The sequence below is a fragment of the Pangasianodon hypophthalmus genome, chromosome 2, assembly GCF_027358585.1.
Source record: "Pangasianodon hypophthalmus isolate fPanHyp1 chromosome 2, fPanHyp1.pri, whole genome shotgun sequence".
Taxonomy (NCBI): domain Eukaryota; kingdom Metazoa; phylum Chordata; class Actinopteri; order Siluriformes; family Pangasiidae; genus Pangasianodon; species Pangasianodon hypophthalmus.
In genome coordinates this window covers 9,998,398-10,017,640 of record NC_069711.1, presented here as the reverse complement: position 1 = coordinate 10,017,640, position 19,243 = coordinate 9,998,398, and the positions used below count along the sequence as shown (strand labels likewise).

The 19,243-nt window shown below is 40.3% G+C and overlaps 1 protein-coding gene across 6 annotated transcripts in view; it reads left to right on the top strand.

The window, feature by feature from the left end:
* slc12a5a (solute carrier family 12 member 5a) overlaps positions 1-19,243 on the top strand; it is a 153,510-nt gene that overhangs the window by 127,422 nt on the left and 6,845 nt on the right. For 4 of the 6 annotated variants that reach the window (XM_053228115.1, XM_053228120.1, XM_053228128.1 and 1 more), the window contains 19 exons: positions 3,834-4,081; positions 4,425-4,636; positions 4,856-5,023; positions 5,845-5,943; positions 6,290-6,347; positions 6,482-6,656; positions 8,121-8,239; positions 8,341-8,439; positions 9,097-9,216; positions 9,473-9,577; positions 10,135-10,303; positions 10,742-10,937; positions 13,684-13,853; positions 15,718-15,849; positions 16,010-16,117; positions 17,821-17,946; positions 18,310-18,527; positions 18,928-18,942; positions 19,107-19,240. In XM_053228115.1, the coding sequence (XP_053084090.1) occupies positions 3,834-4,081; positions 4,425-4,636; positions 4,856-5,023; positions 5,845-5,943; positions 6,290-6,347; positions 6,482-6,656; positions 8,121-8,239; positions 8,341-8,439; positions 9,097-9,216; positions 9,473-9,577; positions 10,135-10,303; positions 10,742-10,937; positions 13,684-13,853; positions 15,718-15,849; positions 16,010-16,117; positions 17,821-17,946; positions 18,310-18,527; positions 18,928-18,942; positions 19,107-19,240 (2,671 nt within the window). The remainder of the gene's footprint in view (positions 1-3,833; positions 4,082-4,424; positions 4,637-4,855; positions 5,024-5,844; positions 5,944-6,289; positions 6,348-6,481; positions 6,657-8,120; positions 8,240-8,340; positions 8,440-9,096; positions 9,217-9,472; positions 9,578-10,134; positions 10,304-10,741; positions 10,938-13,683; positions 13,854-15,717; positions 15,850-16,009; positions 16,118-17,820; positions 17,947-18,309; positions 18,528-18,927; positions 18,943-19,106; positions 19,241-19,243) is intronic. The other 2 variants (XM_053228117.1, XM_026924480.3) reach the window with 1 other exon arrangement.

The following is a 19,243-nucleotide window of genomic DNA, read 5'->3' as shown; positions in this document are numbered from 1 at the left end:
GATAAATGAGGCCTGTTGTCTTTTGATTGGCCTACAATCTTCTGTGGTTAAATGCATTGTTATTTTTTTACTCTGATCAAAAATAAATTACAAAACTAAATTATAATAAGTAACTAGAAGAATATTTACACAAATTCTGTACTCAAGTACTGTGTCATGGATACTCTGGAATCGGCACCGATCTACAACTCCCACAATACAGCGCAGCCTACATTCATGGCCACCAAGGAAAACAACACACTGCCATCACAAACACTCTCACATTCACCCGATTACTGATTGCACACACCTGAAGTCAATAACCACAACAGCCACAATCACAGTATGTAAGCACTCACAGTTCACACACACCTTTGCAGAGTATACACTCTGTGTTGTTTTTCACCAGTTGTTACCAATCCTTTGATTGTTATTGCTGTTCTGGTTTTCTTGACTTTCTCTTGTCCAGCCTAGTTTATGTTGTTTGTTGATCACCTGACCTTTGCCTGCATCTTGACCCTGGCCTCAAATCTCGTTCTTGTTTTGATTGCTTGGATTAATAAAATCCTGTCAACCTGCACTTGCGTCCTTGCCTGCATACCTGACAGAATACTTTGTGGATGCAACAGGAAACTTTTACTGGTGCCAAGCACTTCCAGCATAGGGCAGCATCATCGGAGAACAGAAGCAGCAGATTGACCAGCTCACCTTGCAGATGGCGCAGCTCCAATCCACCAGCTCAATGCCAGCCCCATCAACTCCACCTGCAGCAACTCCCCAATCTGTGAAACTGCTCATACATACACCACTACACATGGACGGCCTCCGCGGGCTTCTTCTTCATGGAGAAGAAAGGGGGTGGCCTACGCCTGTGCATTGATTATAGAGGTTTGAACCAAGTCACAGTCAAGTACTATTATTCTCTGCCCCAGTACCAGTGGCCTGTGAACAACTGCACAAAGCCAAATTTTTCACCAAGCTTGACCTACATAGAGCTTACAACCTGGTCCAAATACGAGAATGGGATGAGTGGAAAACAGCCTTCAGCACTACTTCAAGTATTGCGTAATGCCATATGGGCTATCTTCAGTGCCAGCGGTGTCCCAATGCCTTACCAATGACATGCTGTGGGACATGCTGGGGAAATTCTTTATCATCTATATTGACAATATTTTGGTATATTCCCCTGACCAAGCCACCCACACCCAGCACGTCAAACAAGTACTCTCCCAGCGCCTTGCTAATAACCTATATGGAGAGAAATGCGAGTTCAATGTGCACAAGGTGACATTTCTAGGATACATCATTGGGCCAGAGGGGGTGCTCATGGTCCAGGATAAGGTATCAGCAGTCACTAAGTGGCCAGTCCCCTCCACAGTAAAGGAGCTGCAAGAGATAGGAGCTCCTCAGAGATGGGAGTTGGGACTGTACTCTCTTAGCGGTTCAGGAAGAAGCCCAAGCTCCATCCAGTGGCCTTTTTCTCCAGGATGCTAACAAAATGCCGAACAAAACAAAATGCCGAACAAAACTTTGACATTGGCAGCAGAGAGCTCTTGGCTGTCAAGCTAGCCCTGGAGGAATGGCAGCATGAGGACCTACACCTGTTCGTTATCTATACCAACCACAAGAACCTCGAGTACATCAAAACTGCCAAGAGACTGAACTCTCTCCAGGTGTGCTGAGTGCTGTATTTTGCATGTTTTAATTTCACCCTCTCCTACCGTCCTGGGTCCAAGAATGTCAAGGCCGACTCATTGGCCTGTCTGTACCCCGCTCTGCCTTGCGAAGCCACAGAGGAATGTATCCTCCCTGAATCCTATTTTGTAGGAGCTCTAACCTGGGACCTCGACCGAGAAATTGAAAACATGTCAGAGAATCCCCAGGCAATATCCAGAGGACAGTAAGTTTGTGCCATCGATTCTTCTTGGCAAACTAATCACCTGGGCTCACACATCACCCACCCATGGGGCATCCCAACACTCACAGAACACTACAGCTTCTCCAAGGCAAATACTGGTGGCCCAACATGCTGCTTGACATCCACAAGTTCATCTCATCATGTTCTGTTTGCACCCAGGCCAAAATATCTCCCACCCTGCCAGTAGGTAAACTCATGCCATGCAAGTCTGGTCGAACCTGCCAATCAGGTGATTGGACGCTTCCTGCGGACCTTCTGTGCCATCAACCAAGAGGACTAGGCACAATTTCTTCCCTGAGCCCAATATGCACAGAATTCCCTGAGACACTCAGCAAACAAACTCACGCCATTTCAGTGCATCCTAGGATACGTAGCAAGCAAGTGGGGGAACAAGCTCACCAGCATCTAGAACAAACAGCCAGGAGTACTAAGAAATTTGCAGACAGATATTGAGGGGAGACACCAATCTACGAGCCAGGCGACCAGGTGTGGCTCTCTACCAGAGATCTGCACATCACAGAGGGTTGCAGGAAGCTGGCACACCGCTACATCAGCCCCTTCAAGATCTTGCAATGTATCAACGATGTCACCTACAAGCTGGAACTGCCACGCCATAGCCACATAGCCCCCTCTTTTCATGTCTCTCACCTCAAGCCATTCAAGCCAAGACCCCTCGCAGAGAGCATTCCCCCCCTACCCCCAACACCTCTTGACATTGAAGGAGAACCAGTATACATTGTCAAAAAATGTTGGACTCACGAAGCAGAGAGGTCAAGTTCAGTACCTCATAGACTGGGAGGGCTACGGACTCGAGGAGAGATCCTGGGTTCCAACTCACGATATACTTGACCCACTTCTAAGCCAATAGTGTCATGCCTGCCACCCAAATCATCCAGCATCATGGCCCAGGGTGGAGGACACTCACAGTTCACACACACCTTTGCGAAGTATAGGCTCTGTGTTGTTTTTCACCAGTCATTACCAAGCTTTTGATTGTTCATTTCTATTCTGGTTTTTGACGTTGTTTCTGGTTTTCTTGACTTGCTCTTGTCTAGGCAAGCTTATGTTGTTTGTTGATCACCTGACCTTTGCCTGCATCTTTACCCTGACCTTGATGTCTTGTTTTGATTGCTTGGATTAATAAAAACCTGTCAACCTGCACTTGCATCCTCGCCTGCATACCTGACATACTATAACAAGTGTACATGTACTTCATTTGTTTCCACCACTGCCTAAGACACTCCTTCAAATATTGTATTCTCTGTTGATGGTTGCTCTGTCTATCCTCTGTCTTCAGAAAATCTACCAAGTCTGCCATCTTCCAACATGAAGCCATCTCCAACCCTAACCTTCTAACACATAAGCAGAAACACTGATCTATGTATTTGTTATGTAACATCTGAATCTTATTTTGCATCTCCAACTGGACAATGGTTAGGCTGCAGTATGGATTTTCATTTTCACCATGCAGCAGATTCACTGGCTTCATGTTAAGTACATTTCTCAAAATTCTCCTTTTGACTTACACATCTCTGCATATTTTGGCCAAATTACTTTTGGTAATTACAATTACTACCCTGACCTCCTCACCTTCACTGGCACCAGGCAGCTGTCAGTTAGAGGTCGAGCCTTCACTGCTGTGGTACCTGCTACCTCCCCTGTTCTGATTCTGTTGCTATATTTGAAAACAAATCTTTTCACACTGCATCTGTTCTACTTTCCTTTACTGATATAGCTTTTCATTTTATTGTATTTATTGTTGTTTATTACCTTCTGGACACTGAACATTTATATTTATTGTGTTTACTTTTGATGTTACTGCTAATGTGATATTAAACCATATACATTTTACTATTTAATTTATTTTTGGGTCTTACCACTTTCTTATATGCAGTGTCTCTCTGACACTCTCTTTTGCTCTTGGTTCCTCTGTCAGATCTACATTGTGCCACAGGCAGCCATTTTTAAGATGGAGGATTTGGAGGGCCCAGAGGCAGAGGCAGCCATGTTGAATAACATGCGAGTGTATGGCACCTTGGTGCTGACCTTCATGGCCGTGGTAGTGTTTGTGGGTGTGAAGTACGTCAATAAGCTGGCGTTGGTTTTCCTGGCCTGCGTTATATGCTCCATCCTGGCGGTGTATGCTGGCGTCATCAAGACTGCCTTTGAGCCACCTTTGTTCCCGTAAGTACCTGGACCCTGCTGGTTTTCCAGTTTTCCTTTTTGGATTTCCTGAAAGAGTAAAATGGTTAAAATAACCAGTTAGAATGCCAAACAGTTATTACATTGTCCATTTAGAAGATCTCAGTTTGCATATAACTGGGATCTAGCTCTCAGACAATGTTTCACAGTTGCAACCTCATTTCATTTGTGTCCAGTAAAAAAATTAAAGGCCCTCTACAGTTTCACTTTTCACGTAAACACAGTGCGTCCTCTAGGCAATTCTCGCATCATTTCTTGCCTGCATGTATATATGAATTAACCCACTACTGTGTCATAATACTTTTTCAATGTGAATCTTGTCCAGAGTGTGTATTCTGGGGAACCGGACTCTAGTGTGGAAAGGCTTTGATGTGTGTGCTAAAGTGATTGAGAGAGACAATATTACAGTCACTACCAAACTCTGGAGTCTCTTCTGTGACTCAGAGCTCCTCAATGCCACCTGTGACAGCTACTTCACCAACAACAACGTGACAGAGATACAGGGCATTCCTGGCATCACCAGTGGCATTCTGAAAGGTATACATACACACAGATTAAATCATATATCCTGTTATATCCAGTTATATATATTCAGTTATATTCTGGATTTGCAGAGGAGATTACACCTACAGTCACTGTATCTATTTGTCCCTATGCCTTCTCTTTCTGTGTTTGTATGTACTGTAAATTTTTTCTCATCATTGCTAACACTTTCATTGTCTTTCTATGTTTACATTTTTCTACTTTCTCTCTCAGAGAATTTGTTTGGAAATTACATGGAGAAGGGTGCTTATCTGGAGAAGGTGGGCTTTCCTTCTGTGGAGGAGCCGGATGCTCTGCCCACTAACACTAAATCCTATGTGCTATCTGACATCACCACTTTTTTCACACTCCTGGTTGGGATCTACTTCCCTTCAGTTACAGGTCAGTCATTACACTGCTGAATCTTGTCACATAGACATGCTAATGGTGAGAGAAAGCTATTAAGGGTTCATTTAACCATTTATTTATGCATTTATATGCTGTTTTATTAGTGTCTGATCTTTGGGGGAAGCACAAAATTCTTTTTAATGACACAAGCAAGGAATATCAGTGGGTGTCACTATGGATAGCCCTCTTCTTTTCCTCTGTGGCCTCAGGGACCTCTTTAACTGTGACATAAATTGCACCGATAAAATCCCCTTCAACAAAAGGATTTTTCCATGAACATTTAAATGATATATACTTTGTCTGTTTACAAAGGGAGTTTTCTATTCATGAACTTTCCACTGACAGAATACATTATGTCCAAGTTGATATTATTTATTGGCCTACCTGTTTTTGAGTTATTGAGATTTGGATTATTCAGGAAAACAGGGTTATAAGTAGTTAAGATAATCAATATATCAATAATCAATATAATAACTTCAATATGGTGGATTGTGATTTCCACCACTGTAACTACAGTAAATAAGAAAAAAAAGAGAACCACTGTGAACTCATTGTACTACTTGTGTACTACCTGTTCTTAAAGCCTTCTAATGAGGAATTCTTGGATTTTCCATCCAAACACTGAATACTTGGAATTTCCCATTTCTTGTACAAATTACACAACATTTCATGTCTTGTATTTTGGGATATTGCCCACCCATTCATCTAATTGCCCATTTCATCTAAACATAAAGGAAACTAAAACATGCTATAAAATCTTTGTAGCAATCACAGAAACATAAATGTGTTTGTCTGTCTCTGTATGTGTGTAACAGGCATCATGGCGGGTTCGAACCGCTCTGGTGATCTGCGGGATGCTCAGAAGTCCATACCCATTGGCACCATTCTGGCCATTAGCACCACCTCCTTCATCTGTATCCTTACACATGCACCACACACCATACATGTGCATGTACACAGAGCTTGTACTAATAACCATAAAGCATAAAATTTATTGCTTATTAAATTGGAACTTTGAAACGATCAGTGTGTCTCTAGCCAAAACACACAGCTTATATTATTAACACTTTAGTACAAGTCTTATCAAGGATCTGATTAAGATTACGATTAGGACAGTCCCATGAACCCCACCTCCTTCCTTCTCAGTACATTTACACATCAGTTGATGTCAAATTCAACTGTTAATATTGGATTAGCTGTCTTCCTCACAGAGGTTTGATTAAATGGAGAAGCAAGCGTTTGTCTTTCTCAGCCTCTCAGACATGTCCTGTGTTGTGCTGTTTGGCTCCTGTATCGAGGGAATAGTTCTGAGGGACAAGTAAGTTTTCATCATGTCTTTTTTTATTAGTCATAAACTTGAATGTATGTATCATGTAGCATTAGCAGCAGCACCCTCTCTGACAGTTTTGTGTGTGTGTGTGTCTGTGTGTGTGTGCGTGTGTGTTTTGGTAGATTTGGTGAAGCAGTAAGAGGGAATCTGGTGATAGGTACATTGGCGTGGCCATCCCCCTGGGTCATCGTCTTTGGCTCTTTCTTCTCCACTTGTGGGGCGGGGCTTCAGAGTTTGACCGGTGCACCACGTCTTCTGCAGGCCATAGCCAGGGATGGGATAGTGCCGTTTCTCAGAGTGAGTCACACATGCACACACCATTTATTATAGTTTTTTTTTTAATTAGTTTTCAGGAGGCACAGTGGTGCAGCAGGTAGTGTTGCCACCTCACAGCTCTAGGGTCCCTGATTTAATTTGAGCTCAGGTTACTGTCGGTTTACTAGAGTTTTGAATGTTCCCCCTATGTCCACATGAATTTCCTCTGGATTTTCCAGTTTTCTCTAACATCCTAAAACATACCAGTAGGTGGATTGGTGACTCTAAATTGTCCCTAGGTGTGAATAAGTGTGTGAATATACAGTCAGGTCCGGAAGTATTTGGACAATGACGGAGTTTTTGTGATTTTGCCTTTTGAAATAAAACAGTCAAGATGTGATTGTAACAATAAAGACAAGACTGAAGGCAGAAAGACTCACAAACAAGCAGCAACTGAAGGTGGCTGCAGTGAAGGCCTGGCAAAGCATCTCCAGGGAGGAAACTCAGAATTTGGTTATATTTACAATTATGTCACTTTGTCCAAATACCTTTGAGCCGCTGAAAATGGAGGTACTTTGTTGAAAATGGCTGTAATTCCTAAATGGTAAATGCCATATTTTTGTGGAAGCTCTTAAAATAAAGCTGAAAGTCTACATTTCGATCACATCTTGATTGTTTTATTGCAAATCCATTGTGGTGGTGTATAAAGGCAAAATCACAAACTCTGTCATTGTCCAAATACTTCCAGACTTGACTGTATATGTGGTGCCTGGAAATGGACCGGCATCTTATCCAGGGTGTATTCCCACACCCAGTGTTCCTGGAATAGACTCCAGATCCATAGTGACCCTGACCAGGATTAATTTATCAATTAATTAATCCAGGTCAGGGTCACTATGGATATGGAGTCTATTGTTTTTTATTTTTAGAGGGGCATACATGGATAGACACATCACATAGTGTATCACTGGAAAAGGCAAAAGATGTTTAAGGTGTAATTAATGGTGTACAAGTAAAACGTATGGACTTTATTTTGCTAAATGTGAGACTAGTAAGAAAGTGTATTTGTAGTACAGTATATTAAAATATGTTGAATATTGCTTAACTCATTATTATAAATGTTTAATTAAAATAGCATTTATTTTGTGGTTGTCTACAGAAGTATGTTAACCAAATTTTTGTAACAAAAAAAATAAACAGCAGCAGCACAGAGAGGTACAACACAGAGTTTTGTTATTTGAACCCAGGAATATCATTTTTTATGTGGTAATTTAAAAATATTACCTTAGCAAACTGTTTTCCTGCCAGAACCTAATTTCCACAGTAAACTAGATTTCAGAAATGTTGAGTGGGAAAAGCAAAAGAGAAATTTATTTATGCATATAGCACACAAACAAAACACCTCAAACAAGTCAGTTTACAGTGTTTGTGTGGGTGGGCATATCATATCTTGGTGTGTATGTGTGTGTGTGTGTGTGTGTGTGTGTGTGTGTGTGTGTGTTACAGGTATTCGGCCACGGCAAAGCAAACGGGGAACCCACCTGGGCTCTGCTTCTGACTGCCTGCATCTGTGAGAGTGGAATCCTTATTGCTTCTCTGGACTCAGTCGCTCCAATCCTCTCAATGTAAACGCCACTTGTTTGAGTCACACACTGATATTGCAGCAGTACCATCATTGCATCACTATAATAATTACATTATTGTCTTATCTTCTCCCTCTTTGCAGGTTCTTTTTGATGTGCTATATGTTTGTGAACCTGGCCTGCGCTGTACAGACTCTGTTACGAACCCCCAACTGGAGACCTCGCTTCAAATATTACCACTGGTGTGAATAATACACACACAGATATACACAGGACATACAGGAAGTGGACTGAATTATAGAAAGAGTAGAGTATTAGCTAATAGATGCATCTTGGTTATTGGCTGGTGATGCTTGCTTGGAGAAACAGAGCCATGACTTGAGTCACCCTTCCATTTGGGGAAATGAAGTGCATTTCTAGGCCAGTCATTTCTTTTTAGAAAGGCAAGTAAATAGTTAATGCAGAATTTATCCTTTCACCATTACACAAACTACTTTACATCCATTATTTGGATAATTAAATGAAGTCGCCATTGCAAATGGCATTCATGCCTTTCTGTAATTTCCCTGGGGCAGTGGTGGTTCAGTGGTTGTTCAGTGGTTAAGGCTCTGGGTTACTGCTCAGAAGGTTGGGGGTCAAGCCCCAGCACTGCCAAGCTGCCACTGTTGGGCCCTTGAGCAAGGCCCTTAACCCTCTCTGCTCCAGGGGCACTGTATCATGGCTGACCCTGCACTCTGACCCCAGCTTCCTAACAAGCTGGGATATGCGAAGAAAAGAATTTCATTGTGCTGTAATGTGTAATGTATATCTGACAAATTAAAAACTTGACTTCTCAGACTTCAGTCTGCTTCAGACAAATATTAAATATGTCTCTCTTCTTTCTTCTTCTGTTTCTGCAGGGCTCTGTCATTCCTGGGCATGAGCCTGTGTCTCTCGCTCATGTTCATCTGCTCTTGGTACTATGCCATCGTTGCCACGGCAATCGCCGGCTGTATCTACAAGTATATCGAATTCCGGGGGTGAGTGGAACGTGACCGTGGTGAAGAGAGGAGAACAGGTTTTTTGGCACTTGATGTAGCAGGGATTCTGCTCCAGTCTAATCCTCCCAGCCAGAACTTGATCTAGGATTTGATTTATTTAGTGTCGAAAGTCAAGTTGCGCTGTGACCTGATGACTGGGGTTTAGAATGTGAGGAGGGCCTAAGAGGATTACAGCATTTTGTGTGTGTGTGTCTGTGTGTGGGTGCTAATTTGGGTTGCACTCGGTTGTTGACAGGGCAGAGAAAGAGTGGGGTGATGGGATACGGGGGCTGTCCCTGAGCGCAGCACGTTACGCACTTATGAGGCTGGAAGAGGGTCCACCACACACCAAGAACTGGAGGTGAGGGCTGAAAGGCACATACGCAAGCAAGCACACTTGTATACTCATATACATACATGCAGACACTGACAGTTAAGTGCTCTCAAGACTACTGTGGTATTTGTGGTACTGTGGTATTCTGTCTTCAGTTGAAGACTGAAGAGTCCTGTGCTAAATCTACACAGATAGATAGACAGAGAGAAAGAGAGAGAGAGAGAGAGAGAGAGAGAATATGCTGTTTTCTTTGCTTTACTAAGTCTTGCACTAATCTCCTACAGGGTTTAGGCATAGCCTTTTTGTATTAGAATGAGGATATGTTTTTCAACAGAGACTTAAATGCACTTCTGTAAGTCACTTTAGATCTGCTAAATGCTGTAAATATAAAGGTAATATGTCATAGGGACACACATCACACAAATTTCTGCTTCCCTTGAATCCTATCTCTCAGCCACTTTAAGATGGAAAACTGCAAAGACTAGCACAAGAATGTGCCATCATCTGATTCCATTTCTCTCTCTCTCTCTCTCGCTCTCTCTCTCTCTCTCTCTCTCTCTCTGTCTGTCTGTCTTTCATTCCAGACCTCAGATCTTGGTGCTGGTCAGTGTGGATGCAGAGCAGAATGTTGAACAGCCTCGCCTGCTGTCTCTGACCAGTCAGCTGAAAGCAGGGAAAGGACTCACCATTGTGGGCACTGCACTAACTGGAACCTTCCTAGACGATCACCCTCTGGCCCAACAAGCTGAGCAGGTATCTAACACACACACACACACACACACACACACACACTCACACACACACACACACACTTAACCCCTCCCCATATACAACAGGGCTTCGAAACATGACTGTCTTTGTTAAAAAAAATAATAATAATGATCAAAAAGTGAATTTTATCCATGCCACATTTCCTCCACACCTTTTTTTACATTCACACCTGTGAACACTTACACCCACATGGCATTGAGAGGATCCCAGAGTATTAAAAAGCGCTTTCGTGTGTCTATTTCTGTAACAAAATGTATTGCTATGAAAATAAAAATAATGATGGGCTTGGTTTAATCTGGAGTTAATAAAACATTCATAGTGCAAATGTGCAAATTTTACTTCAAAATAATAATAATTATGAAATGAGCTACAGAAATGAAACCATGTTTCACCCAGCAATTCTTCTTCTCATCCTCACAGTCTCTGAAGAAGCTAATGGAAACAGAGAAGGTGAAGGGCTTCTGCCAGGTGGTGGTTTCCTCCAACATCCGCGATGCCACCTCACACCTGGTGCAGGTCAGTGGGCTCGGAGGCCTCCAGCACAACACCGTGCTCCTCAGCTGGCCACGCAACTGGAAGCAGGCTGAAGATCATCAGCTCTGGAGGAACTTCATCGGTGAGTCACTGCAACCCAGTTCCAGTTCACATGAAGAGACTACACATTTTATCATGCGTCCAGTTATGTTTGATTGTGGCTAAATGTTAACTTACAATAGAAAGGGGCTTAAATAATCAGACTCTAATCACCGCTGGACCCTCGTAGTGGGATAAAAGCAGAGCTTAAATAATAAAAATATTTAATAATAATAAATAGGGATCACAATCTTAATCCACTGCCAGAAACTGGTGTTTTCATCAGTTATAATAAACTGGTACATCAGTTATAAGAATGGTACAAAATTTTACTCATTTGATGTTTACTGAAGAATGCATTATTTAAACCAGCAACAAAATATTTTTTATATCTTTGTACATAATTGTTATCATAAAAAGATGAGATGATTATTCATTAATATAACACAAAAAAGCAGAAATCAGTAGGCAACAGCATTTACACTGTATTATTACTCGATTCTGATTGGTCAGGTCTGCTCAGTTGGAGGTCTGTTATTTCTTGATGTAACAGACTGCTAAAGCTGTATAATTGCCTGATGAACTGCCTGTTCCACATCTCTAATATCATCAATAGTCACTGTCAATCACCTATTAATAACAACTTTGAAAAAAAAAAAAAGATTTATTCACTTTCTCACACTTTCTCTCAAATGGAAATGTTCTGCTTGGCGCTTAACACTAAATAAACTAGTCTACTCGTGTTTATTAGTGGACTATGTTTATTAAATAAAGCTTGAAACCTCTGAGAGTAATTTAACATATGTAATAAGCAGTGGACTAGTTCTAATCACCCTGTCAGGGTTTATTTTGTGTTATACCACAGCACTGCTGAATTCTCGAATCTGGGGTGGGTTTCCCAATAACGATGAATCCTAGAGAATAATGAACAACTTAAAGAAGGACGTACGAGTGCTTCCATGAAAGCCTTCATTATCAAAGATTTAACGAACAAGTTGTAAGTAGTTCTTTGTTGGCTCCGCCCAGCCTGAGTCTGGAGAAATGCCACACGAGTCAAACAATGGATTCACAGTCTTGATAGATTTGATAGATAAATCAGACACAGCTAGACAGTATTTACAAAAAGTGGCTGACAGACACAAGCCCAATCAACAGTTTAAAGCAGAAATTTGTCTGTTTGTCTGTTTGTCTGAAAGAGCTATGCAGAAAAGATGGGAATGTGTTGACACTGACTAGTTTTAAACTAACTTAATTAATTCCTGTGTGGTGTGGTAGTGTAGTGGATATTATTGCTGCAGAACTTCAGGGTCTTGGGTTCGATCCTGAGCTGAATGGAAATTTTTATTCCAGGACTTAGAATATATCATGTTGGCTGTTCAAAAACAAACTGTGTTAATGCAAATCAATTCATTCATGTGAAACCAATTTATACATTTGAATCAAGTAAATTCAATGAACTTTTTTTCAACATGCAAAACAGCGACCAAAGGGAGTACAGTAGATACACCAAAAATGTTAATTGAATTTACTTGAATCAATTGTGTAGTGAAGTGGCCACACTACTCACTGCACCACCGATCTACAAATGACCTAATTAATAAAGTTAACAATAGGGCAATTGATCACACTTACTCTATATAACAGAGGAATTTTGTATAGAAATTAGCAGCCTTTGTGTTTTTGAGGTAGAACTGCACACAAACTCTAAATAACGAAGTACTCAGTGAATACCGAATGGGTCAGGTTACTCGTTAATTTACATACAAGTTTACATACTACATTAGTTACGAAGGGTTTCAGGAAACACTTATTACTTAGACAACATTGTAACGAACGAGGTAACGAAGTACAAATGTTTGAGGAAACCCAACCTGATCAGTAGTTCTACTCCTAAAGCAAATCCACAGGTTTATATTAATGCACTCATACTAATATGTCATTGTTTTTACAGTATAGTAACAGTTCACATAATGTAAACCTAATAATAAACATTCTGTTATTTAACAAATAAAAATGTATAATTGTTGATATGGTGAAGCTTTTTATTAGGAGATATTTACTTATCATTTATGGAAGGAGTCTCCAAAGGTAAGAGGTAAGACTCCTGTTCCTGTTTATAGCTGCTATAACATAAGTGATAACAGGAACATAAAATGTAACTGTAAAGGAATAAAAGGTGTGGTGTGCCATTCTCTAATAAATAAAAGTTATAATCATTGGCAAATTGCTGAGGTGTAAGAGGAAAAAAACAATGCTGATCTTGGAAACTAAACTAACTTGATTATTTTCCGTTTATAGCCTTGTCATGTTTTATTCCTTACGTTATGGTTTTCTGTGCATTATCCTTTACTTGCAATACAAAGTACTTGGATAAAATACATGGTATCACAACAATTTAAAACAATGACACAAATGTGTGAGCAGGATATTTATATATTCAACTTCATTGTTCATTGTATTAATCAATCAACAATTAAGTTTTCTCAGTTTTCTTGAGAAAATGTCTGACCTGAATAAATATTGTGTAAGTTTTAAATAAAACGGATTCTTTATAGTTCACTTTTAAACATTACTATATGTCCCTGAAATGTATTTGCATGTTATTACCAGCATCTGATTCTAAAGGAACTGCCCAGTGAGGCGGTTTATCAGGTTTAGGCATGTTTTATCTATTATGATATATATATATATATACATATAAAACCTAACCATTAGTAAAATGCTTTATAATGTATATCATAAAAGGTAGCATTTGTTATATCACAGAACCTGTCTCTTCTGTTTTGTAGAGTTGGTCAGAGAGACCACAGCTGCAAGTAAAGCCCTGCTGGTGGCTAAGAATATCGCAGCATTCCCATCAAATGGTGAGCGCTTCAGTGAGGGTTACATTGATGTATGGTGGATTGTTCATGATGGCGGCATGCTCATGCTACTGCCCTTCCTCCTGCGCCAGCACAAGGTTAGCATTCTGACTCCTGTACTATTCTATTGCATTATTGTATGCCATAATACTAGTAATATAATGATACACACTTATGTGTTGTCAATATTTACTCCTGAGAAAGTTCAACTTATTTAGAGATGGGTTGTGCAGTCGATTTTTTAAGGATAACTTTTCAGATTATTAAAATTACCTGTGTGTAGTTCACGCCTCAGAGGTTGCCAGATTTTTCTTGAATAGAAGCATCTGAGACAGGCGTTTCAATAGCATCTAGACCAACCCTTTAAACACAAGCACTCAACCTTAAGCCAGAAAAACACTGGTGGAAAGAAGAAGCAGGTTGATGAAGCAGATCAATTTTTTTTTCATTGCTATCACATGTAATATATGATATATGAATATGTGAAGATTGCAAGATTCAGATAACCATCTATTAGGAATCTAGTACTGTATATTGCCAATATATTGCTGCATTAATAGTCCTAGTAGAAATTATCACGTGAATCACAACAAATTTGGTTTAAATTTAAAAGTGGAAATAGTCATTGTTTTTGATTTTTTACAAGTACAAATAATGTAGAAAAATATGTAAAAATGATTAAAAAAGAATGGTTTAAGCCATGGCCTCAGAAGTGTATTACATGGCTGAAAAAAAACATTTGTAAACCTGCCTTCAGGTCCAGAATCTTTATTTGTGTTTGGATGGTCCTCTTGTCAGTCATTTTACTGACAAATCCCTAATGCCCCTTCACTCCGCCCCATCTCAGTCTCAAATCTGCAAGCACCCAGTACAGCCAGATAATTCTCCTGTGAACAAAATCACTCTGTGCTTCAAAAAAACTTAATGACAAGAAATGCACTAAAACCAGAATAAACACTGGCAGTGATTTTCCAAGATGGAGTGATTTATTACTGGTGAAAGGGATGAAGCAGAATTGACGCTGTTGCTCCTGGACAGGTCTGTGAATGTGACCTATGTAAAGCTTTGAGCTGTTTGACCGCCTGACTTTACATAACAAATCAAGCTGAATGGCATATCTTTTAGCTCGCCATGATAACATCCTACTTATCAGAGCTTTAAGCTCAAAAGAACTTATAACAAAGAAAAAAGAATAGCAAGTGCACTTGTGAACATACTCATAAACCATTATGAGGATAATTTTGCTTGTTATAGAGTTGTAACTTGGCTTTCAAGCAGCTGAATGTCAGAATGCACTTGAAAGTGATGTCTTGACAGTCCTCGTTAATGCTGATAATTTTCACAAATTTTATCTAATGCACCTGTATGTACAGTATATACCTAATGCACAAACCAATATGGCTTCCACCCTCATTATTCAGCATCTTATAAAATAGCATCTTTCCTCCTAGCAGACCCTATTATGTATTATTAGGTATTTTATTATTTTATTTTTTAACTCCGCCTCATGCACACAACTCCCACACAACTCTCTGAATAGCACATAAGGCTGTTGTTACATCTGCAGTCTGACTCCTAATGTACATCTAAACATTGATCATCGAATATCGATATATCGATTAACTCCTTACTAAACTCAACTCTGAATACAGCCCTAATTGAAACGGGTTCCACAGGGATTTGTTAAATTATTAATGGTTCTAGCTTTCTAAGGTAATTTTGCATTAAACCTTTTGCAAAAATTAAACCCTCTGTGGTAGGGTTCTACACAGAAACTATTTTTCAAATTCAACGAGTGTATAATTATAATGTAATATAAAGAACTCTGTTAATAAGTATATTATATAAATAAGCATGTAATAATTTTGATTGACTGTACATACTATATACTATATAGTCAATCATGGTGTGTGTGTGTGTGTGTGTGTGTGTGTGTGTGTGTGTGTGTGTGTATATGTGAAGGTGTGGAGGAAGTGCAGGATGCGCATCTTCACTGTGGCCCAGATGGATGATAACTCTATTCAGATGAAGAAGGACTTGACCACTTTCCTCTACCACTTGCGTATAGATGCCCAGGTGGAAGTAGTGGAAATGGTGAGCCTCTGTCTCCCTCTATTTCTCCCCCTCCTCTTCTCTTTCCCTTCTGCAATTAAACTGTCTTTAGCTTTTGTCTCCTTCTTACTCATTATCTAGTTTTTGCACATTTTTTCTTGTCTTCACATTCTGAGAGCTTCTCCTTTGTTCTTCTCTGTAGCATGACAGCGACATTTCAGCCTACACCTATGAGAAGACCCTGATGATGGAACAGCGCTCTCAGATCCTCAAGCAGATCAATCTCACCAAGACAGAGCGTGAGCGTGAGGCAAGCCCACACACACTTCTTGAAACGCACGCACACACACACACACACACAGTTGGAGCGAATGTGTCCATCAGTCTGAGCTAAATGAATTTACTTTCCAGCTATTCTGTCCCTCAGGAGAGGTCTACTGTTAGCAGTTATGCTGCTTTAAGCATCATGCAAATGAAGCAAAACAAAAACATAATTGTATTATGGTATTGTAGGATTTGCAAATCACCACTTAGCTATTCCAGCCTAGAGCAGCATTTCCCATCTCTGTCCAGGAGTTCCTCAGCACTGTACTATTTAATGATTTTTCTATTCTAATATGTCGAGTCCAAAAGTCTGAATACTCTACCACAAGTATTACTTATGATAAATAAATTTTTCTTCCGGTGTTACTAGGAGAATTCAGACATAGTCATAATTATTGGCACTTAACAACTACGCAATATTGAATCAGTTAATATGTTTCTTATACAATTACGCCTTATCCCTGATCATTTCAGTCAGTCATATCACTTTAAACACAAGCACAACTGAATGTTACTAATAACAGAGGAAGATGGTCAAGTCCTTCGTCATCTGAATAGAGTTACCATCCATCTGGGTCAAACTATTGACATTGACAGATGTTAGATTTCAGCCCTCCCATCTAATATCACCACTGGATTTCAAAATTGCATTGTGGGACCCTAAATCGAAATTTAATCAAATCTCGAGGTCCCTAGAGACTCCCACTCTAGCTAGCTAGCTAACTTTGGTCCCTGGTCGGGTTTTAGAACAAGCATATCCAGTTTTCAAAAATGGTGAAGCAAGCACGCATGGTTCAAGAAGGCCGGGTCAGGAATACTTCTGCTCAGTGACGGCTGGTCGTGATGTTAGATAGGAGAGCTAACATCCAAAATCTGTATATAGCATGACAGTTTAATTATTTGGGTTGAACAATGCATTCTGTCACAAGGTCTCATCTTTGGCATAATAAGAATTATGTGTGGCAATCAATTACACACACACATACTTAAAGGCAGGTAGGCTTTTATGTCTTTAGTGCTCTACTGGGCTCTACACAAAATCACAGACATGCAAAACAGAAAAGTTGTAACCCTTTCGTTCAAACTAAAAACACTAAATTTATGGTTCTGCCACCTGTCCTGTTGGGTAATTTGTACTCTGACTGGACAATGTGTGGTTAATCTATCTACTTTTTGTTTTTCCTCCAAAGGCATTTCAGAAAAAAAAGAAGGGATGATAGTGTAAATGATCCACCTCGATCAAGTTCATTACACTTGTGACTGTATTTCACACGCGCCTTCTCAATCACTGCTGATGTGTGTTACGGATGTGTCATCAAAGCGGGCTGAAAAAATATACACCCCCAGTTCACACAAAATCTAGGGAATGTTTCACTCTGTGTAATCACCTGACACAACTGTCACTGATGCATAAATCTACAGTCTGGGCTAGAAGGAACTCAGCCCAGGCTGTAGATTTATGCATCAGTGACCATCCAAAATAATCCACTGTATGACATCTGTGAACAGTAAATAATTTGATATGGATGCCAAAAATGAAACCTATTGATGTCTTTTTATCTTTGAAAGACAGGGGGCTTAACTCTGCTAGCCCATTTATACCAGCCACCCCGTTTCTCCTACATCTTCTCTAGCTGAGTTGAATGTTTCTCTCTCTCTCTCTTTTTTATTTATTTTTTTTTTTTGCAGATCCAAAGCATCACTGATAGTTCACGTGGTTCGATTCGTCGCAAGAACCCGGCAACAGTCAACACCCATCTGAGTGTGACTGAGGAAGCAGCATCCAGCAGCAAGGAGGATAAACCAGAGGAGGAGGTAAACATTTGATCATTTAGTAATTTGCACAAGGTATCACACAACAACTTAGTTTTAAATGTAGAGTGTCTTTTTAATCCTTTACATATCTATTACATTTGTGTGTTTTTAATGATTGTGCATTTTGGATCTAGCATGGCAGGTATAGTTTTTGTTATTGTTTTTGTTTTGTTTTTCAAATTTGCTGTCGTGTCCTTGATGATCTTGTGGCACTGTGAATAGTTCAAATGTATCTATTCCTCTCTCGCTCTCTCACTCATGATCTTCTTTCTTCCTCAGATATAACAGTTATCTCTCTACTTCTTCCTCCTTTGCCCTCACACTGTCCATGTGTACATGTTGTACCTTGCCCTGCCTCTACAGTGTGTCACTGTATCCCACCCTCCACAGGAGCAGCTCATCCATGATATGAGCACCAACCCGCCAACACCCGCCACCCCACAGTCCCCTGCCACTGAGGTCGTGACTCCCAGCACAGCTGTCCAGATGACCTGGACTGAGGCCAAATGTGATGGAGAGCAGCCCAAACCTCCAGGAGCCAGCACACCTGGGGCCATCAAAGACCTTTTCAGTATGAAACCGTGAGTGTCAACATGCAGTCCATTTTTGCTTCTACATATCAAGTAAAGATGGTCAAGAACAGAGATTATGCCCAAGGAGCGATAAAGGATCACAGAAAGTTGTGCATTTGGTGTAAAATATGATCAGCAGCAGGTTCTTGTATATTCACTGCTCAGAAAATGGCCTCTTGTCCCCACAGTCATAAAACATGTAGAAGATTCACTAGCTCAGGGCTATAGTGCCATCTTCTGGAGAAAAGGATCAAAATGGGGGTTAATTCTCAATAAACATTGATGGTCAACTTGAAAGATGTTTTAAAAAGATTCGCCTAGATCTCATTGGGTAGTCACACTGCATGAGTGATTTGTGTTTGCTATCTTTTTTATACTTTTTTATATTTTTCTGTTTATCATGCAACAGAGAGTGGGAGAATCTGTGAGTATTAGTTTTCTATGTCTCTGACTGTCACATTTATGCACACACACACGCACACACACACACAATCCTTTTCTATCAGGTGCATCTAACAGGTTATAAATATACCCTGCTGCAGACTGCATTAATGACAATAGCTGACATTCTTTCCATTCTCCACACAGAAACCAGTCCAATGTCAGACGCATGCACACGGCTCTCAGACTCAATGGGGAAATAGTGAAGAAATCTGGGGAGGCCAAGTTGGTCCTGCTCAACATGCCTGGCCCACCCAAGAACAGGACTGGAGATGAGAACTGTA